The sequence below is a fragment of the Acipenser ruthenus genome, chromosome 23, assembly GCF_902713425.1.
Source record: "Acipenser ruthenus chromosome 23, fAciRut3.2 maternal haplotype, whole genome shotgun sequence".
NCBI lineage: Eukaryota > Metazoa > Chordata > Actinopteri > Acipenseriformes > Acipenseridae > Acipenser > Acipenser ruthenus.
This window is the reverse complement of record NC_081211.1, coordinates 21,916,860-21,927,452: the sequence shown is the minus strand read 5'-3', so window position 1 is coordinate 21,927,452 and position 10,593 is coordinate 21,916,860. Positions and strand designations below refer to the sequence as shown.

The 10,593-nt window shown below is 36.6% G+C and overlaps 1 protein-coding gene across 4 annotated transcripts in view; it reads right to left on the bottom strand.

Annotated features, from left to right (window-relative positions):
• Positions 1-317: 317 nt before the first annotated feature.
• LOC131696525 (protocadherin-1-like) overlaps positions 318-10,593 on the bottom strand; it is a 115,382-nt gene continuing 105,106 nt past the window's right edge. The window contains exons 5-6 of one of the 4 annotated variants that reach the window (XM_058996828.1): positions 9,826-9,862; positions 1,635-1,746 (exon numbers count right to left, since the gene is read on the bottom strand). In XM_058996828.1, coding sequence (XP_058852811.1) covers positions 9,843-9,862 — 20 coding nt within the window. In that variant the 3' untranslated portion in view covers positions 1,635-1,746; positions 9,826-9,842. Of the gene's footprint in view, positions 1,747-9,825; positions 9,863-10,593 lie in introns of all 4 variants that reach the window. The other 3 variants (XM_058996825.1, XM_058996829.1, XM_058996827.1) reach the window with 3 other exon arrangements.

Genomic DNA, 10,593 nt, shown 5'->3' with positions numbered 1-10,593 from the left:
TACTTGTTAGTGCCATAGTAATATCTTATGTATGTAGTTACATAGCTTTAAACATATAATGAAGCTTTACCCAATGAATATATTTAGTGAAAACCAGAAGAAAAGGTTCAGGTAATGGGCCCTTTAAGAAATGTGTGGAGAAAACAAATGTATATATTTATTTCTTTTTTTCAGAAACTGTAAGTAGTCAGAAAGGAATCCTTGCAGAAGGCTTGAGTGAATGGTCTTGTTTTGTTATTTCTGCAAACTCCTTACCCCAAGCTTTTAAGGCGTTTTTCATCACTTATTGGTGAATAACCCTAAAACACCAGGCAATGTTTCTTAAACACGTTTGTGTAATTATAATACATTTAAAAGAAAAAAGAAAACAAATCACTACGTAAATACACAAGTGGCACTGAGTCAACTTCAAGTACAGATTTAAACAACTGTTATTACATATAAAATAAATATCCCATATGTTGGACAATATCCCTAAATATTAAGGTCAGTATTCCCCAGGAGGTTGAGCGGTATGCAAATACAGTGCAGACACAGTAGCAACTAAAACAGCCTAACCCTTTCACTTCGAACACAGAAAGACACCAACTGCCCACAACCCATCTTTTCAACCCAGTAAAACTAACTGAATAGAGGGAGAAGGTCACAAAAAGATAGCAGTCTATCCCCCAGGTTTGGTAGCATACATCCAAATGGAGTAACACAGTCCAGCACTGTCACAATTTTAGTTTCTTTTTTTATCAGGTCATCTCTACTTCCTGCTTTGTGGTGTAACTTCCTCTATGTACAGGGATGAAATCTACATACGGTCATTTTGTTTTCATTTTGCTGTAAAACAATTATAAAGCAAATATTTTGAAGCTCTTTACAGCGGAAGAAAATTATTGGAGTTTGACAGACGTTTAAACACCATCCACAGGTTGTATTTACAGCACTGTACAGTAATAAAGACTTCTCCGATATTTGACCATTCCCTGCTGCTTAGAAGACTTATTAACAGGCAGATAAAAGTTGTATGAAATCTTGGTGATAGCACTACAGCATTGATTGTGCCTTTGGAATTTCTTGAACCATTTGATTCAAAGAAATGACCGCTCCACAGGCAAGAAAACCAAGCAGCCAGGGCTTGCCGTTAATTTTTGAAAGTGACAAAAGTGTGTTCTGACTAAAAATTAAAAATAAGAATGTTCACCAGTAAATCGTGTTCCCATAAATCATACAAATAACATTTAACTTCTGTTTACATTCCTTCAGGTTTGTTTCTTAATTTTTCTTCATTTAGATTATTTTTTCTTTTTTTTGGATTCTTTTTAAAACGCGTCGATCCTATTTTGGCAGCAAACAGGCACAGGAAAATCCCTCACAGGTAGATCTCTCGCTTGGAATTCTGGGTAGTAGGGGTGGTGGCTTGTTGAGACTCTGAGGCCTGGGTGAGAGGGATTTCTTCCATGGGGGAGTCCTTGCTGGGCTCATGGCTAGTACTAGAGAAGGCACTGTATGGGGGCAGGAAGCGAATGTTAGCGACCTTGGCGTTGCGTTCCTCCACAAGCCTGGGGCTCCCATTGGTCAGCCGATCCTGGTTCCCTCTCTCTTGGTAAGGCACAAAGGTAGAGAGTTTGGGGGTGTTCTTGGTCTTGCGGGTAGGGGAAGGTTGTCCCGGCATCCAACAGGCATCTGAATGTCCAAATTCAGTGCATTCCCTAGTACAGTTCCCAGTCATAGCGACGTCTGGCAGAGGTCTGAGACCTGGAAAGACAAACAGAAAAACTTAATATGAAAAAATATATAATAATAATTGTTTATTTTATATATGAAAAATGCAAAACTGCCTTTATGCTCTAAATGAAGATAATGGAATTCCCTGCTCAACAGAATTTTACTGTATTATAATCTTATATATACCGTGTGCTTTTTTACTTGTACGGTGTGTATATATATATATATATATATATATATATATAATCTATTAATCACACAGCTAAAATTTATGATCAGCAACAGCAGAATAATTTTCCTAAAGCATAATCATGGTTCTAAACTCCATTCTATGATTTATGAATGGTGGCATATCTTGGCTCCTTCCCAAAAATGTAAACGCTTAGGCTCACCATTTAATTAATGAAAGACTACCACAAAAGCAACTTATTTTAAAGATATATTTATGTCTTGAAAACTTGAATGTGTGCACTTAATTGCATGCCCCTGTTATAGACTATACTCATTTAGTATATGGATTTCCCTAAACGGCATCTCAAAAAAGTATTTTAAAAAGGGGGTGCCGTCAATTTCACAGCAGCCATGTAAATCGAATTCACTTCAGTTACAGTAGCATCTACCGCATACATACCAACCCTACCGATTTATACAATTATTGAAAAAAATAGTAAAACAAATGTGAAAATGGTAATAAAAACCAGACCCACAAATGTACATTAAAAGCCGCTGATCCATGACAGTCACTGTACAACCAGCAAAATAAAATGTATATGTAAGATTCGATTTAAGATCAATCTTGGCTGACTCCTGATCTCAGTGCGCAGCACAAGGCTACAGTACACCTCAGTTATTAACCACAATATGGTCTTGTTTGTCTTTATCAACATGATTGTATGTACAGTCCACCCTCCCAGCTTACTGTTTTTTGTTCCTGAAAAACGGGCAAGTATGCTACTGTTGTGCTATTTATTAAAGGCCCTTGACAACCATCATCACGAAAAAAAATATAAAAAAACACCTCAAGAACCTTCTTATTTTTCTCTAAAGGTCAAAATCCCTTTGAAAGACTGCCAATCTCCAAGTGTCAGTAAAAATTACAGGCTTTCAACACTCAATCACATTCTTCGGTGTGTTGCACTCACAAATAATATGGCACAACACAGTGAGAAAGTTGCCTTTGGTTGAAATAAGTGAGAAAATAAACAAATACCAAATATTACAGTTTAATCTTCGACCATAAGCAGGGACATGAGTTTGTAGTGTCACATTAATTGAATGATTTAGAACAGTGTACAAAAAATGTGTATATGTTTGCTTAAGAAATGCAGACTTAATGTTACTCAAGATATGAAGGACATATCTGCAATGTGCAAAATTGACATTTTTAAATTGCAATATCAACCCACATGCAGGAATAAAAAAAAGAAAAAATGTATTTCTTATGCAGGACAGTAACGAGGAAAAAATAAAACTTTTGGGGGACCTTTTTATTTCCCAAATGTGCAAAACCCTCTCACTTCATGCATAATTTAAATGCATTACCTTGTACCAGAGGACTAAGTCTCCAGGCTGAGAGTTTAAAATACACATGCAATATTATCTTTTGTTGAACACCGGCTGTTAATTAGCTTAAAATAAGCTGTGATCAGCAGCAATGTTGAGGGTTAAAATGATAATGACATTCAACAAAGACGTGAGCAATAATTTCGTTTTTATTCAGAAATGAAGCATAGTTTCATAAAGAGTTTCTTGAGTTCACTTGTCCCAATAGAATTCTACAGTAAATAATTTATAAATCCATTTTGCAAAATGCACGATGACACTGAGTGCTTGTTGGTGTTTTTAATGTCCTGAGAGATTGTCATTATCACAAGGGTGTTTCGATGATCCCAAAACTACAGATCACACCTCCTATTTAAATGATTACAGAGTAGCAGAACAAAATATAAGTCTGACGGAAGCTCCAACCAACACACGTCAGGATGAACCTATATACACATGATTTTAATGGAGATATTTTTTATTATACAGTGGAGATGTTGCTGTGCCATATATGCTGGTAGCCTACAAAAGTGTGTACCGTATTGTGTTTTATCTGTACTTAAACAACTGATTGATTAAGGAAAGGCATTAATGCACAGAACAAAGACACAGGTGCAATAAAAAATACTATGGGACATAAGATTAAGGATTTGGTTATGGTGATGAAGCATAAGACTGCTGAGATAAAAGTCAGCAAGGTACTTACTCACATGTGTGCAGTATCTGGAGAACACATTCAGATTGAAATGTGTCCCTTATATTAATATATTGTAATGAGAAAATAACCAGAAAGTCTGGGGTTAACACCCTTCCTTTGCACTAGCAAGTGCTGAGTGACCTTTGACACCACACAACATTATCATATGAAGAATTATTCCACTTTCACATGCCATGCATAGGTGCTGACGGATGAATCAGTTTCAGACTTCTCCCTAACATTATTCTAATTTGTTATATTTCCTGTGTTCTAGAATATGTAAGTGCTGAGGTAAAATGCAAATAACATGGATATGGAGTTAAAGTGTATGCACATACTGATGAAGCTGTATGTGTGTACCATGAGAGGCAATCATGTGCTAAAATTGCTTGGCTAGACCCCTAACAGGTACCCATTACTATCTTTAGGTGCAAGATGATTTCCTATCCAGAATACATCTGATGATAATGGGAGACGAGTTTAGAATGCCTATTTCTCAAGTCATTTACGCCATGCAGCTAGTCGCAATGTGACCTGATAACAATGTAATACTGAGGGACACAGAAACACGTACCGTCATTTAAGCAATTTTCAGCTGTGTAAAACAGAGTGGGTCAGCTTCCAGGTAAACAAATGAATTTCTATCCTTTCTATACAGTTAATTGATCACTTCAGCCAGAGGGAAGTGACAGTAACAAGTGTTTGTCTTAAGTGATTTTACTCCACTGACAATAAAGGTTACATGTTGTTATGTATTGTATTATAAAGTAAATGAAATAAATTCAGAAAATGCAATTCAGCATAGAAAAGTTTGCAGTGGTAATCTTGTTTCCAGTGTCACAGTTTTAACAACGCACAGTATGTGTTTTTTTTCCCGGGTTATGATTTTCATCCCCCACTTTCAATACTGCATTCAACCAACAAGCGATGGATTCATCTTGGTTGCCCTTACTGCAGTGATCTGGGGAGCTGTGATGACTGACAGTGAAACCGGTCCCTGCTGTGTGTAATAAAGGGAACGGCAAACTCACTGCTCCTTCTTGTTTGTTGGTGTCAGGTTTAACGAGAAGGTAAAAAAAAAAAAAAATGACAGCTCTTTCTTTTACACAAGGTATAATTGCAAGCTTGAGAGTACAAAGTTCAAATTGTGAATTGCCTCAGTTAGTTCTGTTGGGCCTAAATACAATATTTATTTTCCTTTCAACTCTTTTTTTTATTCTGATGAATAGACTGCAGTCTATTAATCCACACAGCAGGGGGGTTACACAAACAGTGGCATAATGAGCTTCCCCACATCCCCTTGTCAGTATGCCTCAGGTACATACTGGAGGAACGAGCCCTACAGGGGAAGTGAAGGAGTAGTTTAGTCTTTATGCCCTTGGTCTGCCCAAGATGTGATAAGAACCAAGTACCGTAGATTGATGTTGACAGCACCCAACTCATTTAATTTGAAATAAAAGTTTGGTTTTAGATACATTAGTGAATTAAACCACTCTGCAACACCCACTTATATCTCAGTTCTAAAATAAAAGAAGAGGAAATGAAAAAGGATCATAGTGAAATCTAAAATCAGTGTGGGATAGGGAACTATCCCATAATGTTCTACATATGCTCCGACAGGTCCCATGTCCCTCAGCTGTGGCTGAAGGCAAAGCAGCGACACAATATCAGTCCAACAACATCTACCTATCTGCTGCTGTGGCAACAGCTAAAGGCCTGAAATCAATTCTTTGTGAGATTCATACCAATGCAGACTAATTGAAACCAGAAGATAATGTAGCCTCAAGATAGCTGATGTTCCACAAAACTTGAGCAAAACAGAACTGGAAATCACAAGCTTCTATTTGTAATAGGGATGGCATGGAGACTGGATACAACACTGATAATGATGTAGTTTGAGTTTCATTGAACTGAATGTTGAGTTGAATTTAATTTAAACACACCACACACTTTGTTAAAAGGAAAATAAGTCTAAATAAATAAATAAATAAATAAATAAATAAATAAAAAACAAGTGGGATGACACAGCATGTTATCCGCTATTGTTTCTGTTGATTCCCATGCCTTTACCTCCATTCCAGACAGTTAGACTCCAATGATCCTTTTTGTCCAACTAGATCAACGAGGTCTGTGCTTATGGAATTCCTGCTTATTGGTTTGGCAGCCTCCACAATGACGGTAGGGAGAGCCTCGTCACCCCCGGGAGATTAGAAGAAGGGAGACAGGTGCAGTGAAAGGAGGTGCTCGATATTCAAGGTTAGCTTGTTAGCCTGAAGAGCCTTTAAAATGTATGGGGCCTCTTGCCCTTAATTTAAATGTCTTATCTTTCCTTTTAAGTGGTAGTTGACGTCAGGGTTTCTGCACAGATTTAATGTGGCATAGGGAAAAAAAAATGACATTATTTTATGTTCTGCCCAAAACTAATTGGTTTTCTACAGGCTCTCTGCTTGTGAGAATGATTTTAAGATGGCATCTGGCACTTTCTCCCATAATCCTCAACTTTTGCGCTCTAGGAGGTAGTGTGTCTGAAAGTTACATACAAACTCAATTATTATGTTCCTATTGATTTACGCTGAAGTAATCAATAATTCATACAAACCCCACACCAGTTTATATGAAAAGTCTTACTGAAACTTGTATTTGTATGTAAGTATTTGCACATTCATTTGGTTTGAAAAGGTAAAAAGGCAGGTGACCAATTAGTCCGAATACATGTAAATATAGTATGCATGTCTAATTTGTATAATTATTCCACTTGAGAAAATAGACAGAGATCATGGGCACAAACCATGCATCTTCACAGTTCTAAGAGATTAAAGTGTTACTGAACAGTACGGTTTGGAACAAAACACGTTACTTACTGCTGCTGCCTGCTGTGTTGTATATAGTCCGGCAATATATTTATTTTCACTATACCGGTATTTGCGATTATTTTCATATTTTCCGCTTCACAATGGGGCCCCTGACTTGAAGTGCAATACATCTATATACATTTTTTGTTGTTTCCTAGAAACTGATAGCTATTTATTTATTTATTTATTTATTTATTTATTTATTATTATATATGGGCACCTATCTTACTGTTTAATGTTCAGCACAGACTGTAGTTCTATAGGGCAGTGATGAAAGTTCAGAACAGAATGTGGGAAATGGATGCTACGTTAGAAGTGGATACGTAAAGTATTTTTACTATCAACTATGTTTCACAATTAACTTTACTCTTTCAAGTACTGTAAATGAAAAATTATTTTCAAAACTTGTTATAGACTACTAACCACTAATTGACATGTGCACATTTAGACCATCTCATATGAAGATGTTAATAATCACAGAATATATAAAGATGATTTTTTGTTTGCTCTATTCTTTCCTCCATTTTACCTTAGCAGAATAGCTGTACCACAATTCACCTGGATTGTGTTTATCTTATCAAGTAAGTGTGTTCTCCATGCTCAATAGATATGTCTTGCCCGTTGTAATGGTAACTGATTGACAAAAGTTAAGACACATATTTTGTAGATTAAAGAGTACTGGTTATGTGAGTGACAGACCATTTACAGAAAAGCTTTAACTTTCTTTTCACCAAGCCTTTTTGAGTTCCCTTAAAAAATCTCTCCAACAATTTTCAAATCAGCTTTCACCGGGCCATTACCCAGCCTTGAACCTTAGAATGACAGGTAGTGTTTAGCTCAGCACCCCGGGGGAACAAGCTTTGCTTGTTCAGGGAAGAAGAGTAGAAGGGGACAGCCGGCCTCCCCAGATCAGTGCCTCTGTCACTTGAACAGGCAGCAGGAAACCTGTGGTGTGCTTCACTACTACCCGTGACCCCTTCCACTGTTACAAAAACCTTGCCTTGAGTCTAATTAAACATCGGGCAGATTAGAACTTTGCCTTGACAGTCTTTATTCACGCTTTTAGTTATTACTTTTTTGAAATTAAATTAGCTGGCTATTAATTAATCAGTATACTGGTTCAAAATGCAAAGAGTGGAGTGCAGTTCTCAGAGAGAGATGAAAACAGGCCTGGATATTCTGCTTGGATAATTATTGTGCTGTAACTTACTCAATGGGTATTTGATCCAGGAAACCTGACGTTAAAGCCCTGGAGATTGAAATCCCTTCTCTGCAACATTATGTTTTCTAGCAAGCAAGTCTGGATGAAACCCTCGAGGATCAGCAGTGGAAAAGAGAAAGAAAAATAGTTCCACAAGAAACTTTCCAGAGGGAGCTGCACTTGAGGGGCTTTCTGCCAAGTAAAAACATATATAACACACATAATAGATACATATAATCCTACAATTGACAGTTCTAGAATACTATTAGCACCTAAAGAATTCCACTCAGTTCCTTATTTTAATTTGCCTAAAGCTTTTTGATGCATGTCTCAGACTGCTTACACTGGTATTAACAAAAAATAATAGAGACCCTTATCTGTAGAAGTTCCAAGTAGCAACTGACTTATAGATGTCCGAATGTGTTTATAAAATGCTAGCGCACCAATAATTTTCTCGCAGCGCTATACTTATGTTCCCACTAATGCTTTTAAAATACCAACCATCATAATTAATAATTCGAATAATATACCAATAATTCTGTAACCTGTTTCACTGCCTTTGGATGAGGTCCTCATTCCAGTCCTTAATCAATAACAGTTTCCAGCAGCTCCTTAGCTCAGTGAGCCTTTGCCCTTTTTCAGGGATTATGAATGAGCTGATTTTCTTTGGAGCAGATCCTGAGACCCCACAGTGACATATCACAATTTGAGTTCAAGATAAAAATCTATGTTGTGAGTCTAAAGACTGTCGCTTTCAAATTCAAAGGATGATCCCTTTCAAAGAGAAATACAGGGTTTTAAATCACTACGTTCTTATGCATTGCTTTGAATTCTTTCCTGGTTATTTGTGTCCTCTGACAAAAACCAGCAGAACATACAAACTCAAATATTGTTGTGGCATTTTAATTATTATTATGTATTTATTTTTTCTGATTCCTGATCATGTAAGAACAGCATGATTAATAGAGAAATGGGTCAATTTTAAATAGCTAAACTGGGCAGAAAAAAAGTAGATCAAAGTGTGGCTGTGTGTTTAAATGAAAAGCATCAAGCTATTCAAATTGTACCTTGGTAGTCTAAAGATATGGTTCTGTGCAACACCCTGCTTGCCCCTCCTCCCCACCTCTATAATGCTAATACTATATTAGTAACAGGGAGACTAATGTTTCATATTGATTTTTAAGGTCCAAGGGCTAAAAGAGCAGTCTTAAATAGAGATTTTGGAGTTAAGAAAAACACAGTTTAAAGCAAAACAGTCCAGGAACATTTTAATGGATCCCTGCTGTGAACTTATAGACCATCATTTTCATTATTTACGGGTTAAAAAAAAAAATCTTCTGTCAAATGATCTACCTCCCACTGGAATACTACACAGGAAAAATTCAATTATGCTACAAAAGTGAATAAATTTATACCAGCATCGCTAGGCCTGAGGCCTACACTTCTATTATTTCCCAAGTTGCATTTAGGGGCGCTGAAAAAATGTAAGCTCATTGCCAGTTGATCTGCATATTTAAAAATGTACCAACCAGCTCTAATAACATTAAAAAAAAAACATTAAGTGGATAGCCAAATATATTTACATGAATACATTCACAAGAGCAGTAGAAACAAAATGGAAATCAATATATATTTTGAAAATTGTCCTATAACACAAGACTTAAGTCAGGCTGTAAAGCGAGCAATACGTGTCATACAACAAAAAGTACCAACATGTATATCACATATAAAATAAGAATGGAATATACTGTATATATATATATATATATATCGTTAAAGCAGCCATATTGCTATGTGATTATTGACTTGGAAATTACCTTATCTAGATAGACATTCAGACAGCCAGACAGCAACCTACATAGACAGACAGATAGATAGACAGAGACAAAGAATATAAGAGCATATTTCAATGGATCAATTGGCACAGTGTGCAGTGCTCCCCTATCTCAACATGACAAACCAGGCAATTACAACACATTCCTATATACCTTATTGGTGTACCATTTGTTTCGTGCACAGTAAGCAGTTTTTCCTCCCCGGGAGCATATGTCCTGCATTGTAAAGCCAAAGTGCAGAAGAAAAGCACTTTTTCACAGATAAATTATGACTGTTTACTAGCAAATTTGCCCACCTTTTGATCCCTGATTACATCCGTGGCCCTGTACTTCTCATTTAAAACTGCTGCACCTCATAAATTCTTCACTTTATGGGGCCAATTTCATTACAGTAATGCTGTTGCACTGGCGAGGAGGAAGCATTTTTTTTTTATTCTGTAGCACAATGCCTGGTCCTCACTGTCAAACTGTTTCCTTCTGGGTTGCATAGAGAACCCTGATCATTTTAAAGTGGCCATTCCTTGCAAACTATTTTTTGCTTTGTTTTTTTGGTTGGAGATGTGTACTGTTCAAGACACATTATCTCTGTTTCTCAAAATGGTGCTTGGTTTTTCGTCTATGATATAACACTTTCAATTTGAATAGAATGTTAACACATCATGGTCTTTATTTTCTACTGTTGGCAAATTATAGTATATGTATGGCGAAGGCAGTGAAAAATTTGACCCCTTCTCAGTTCGGTCACAGATC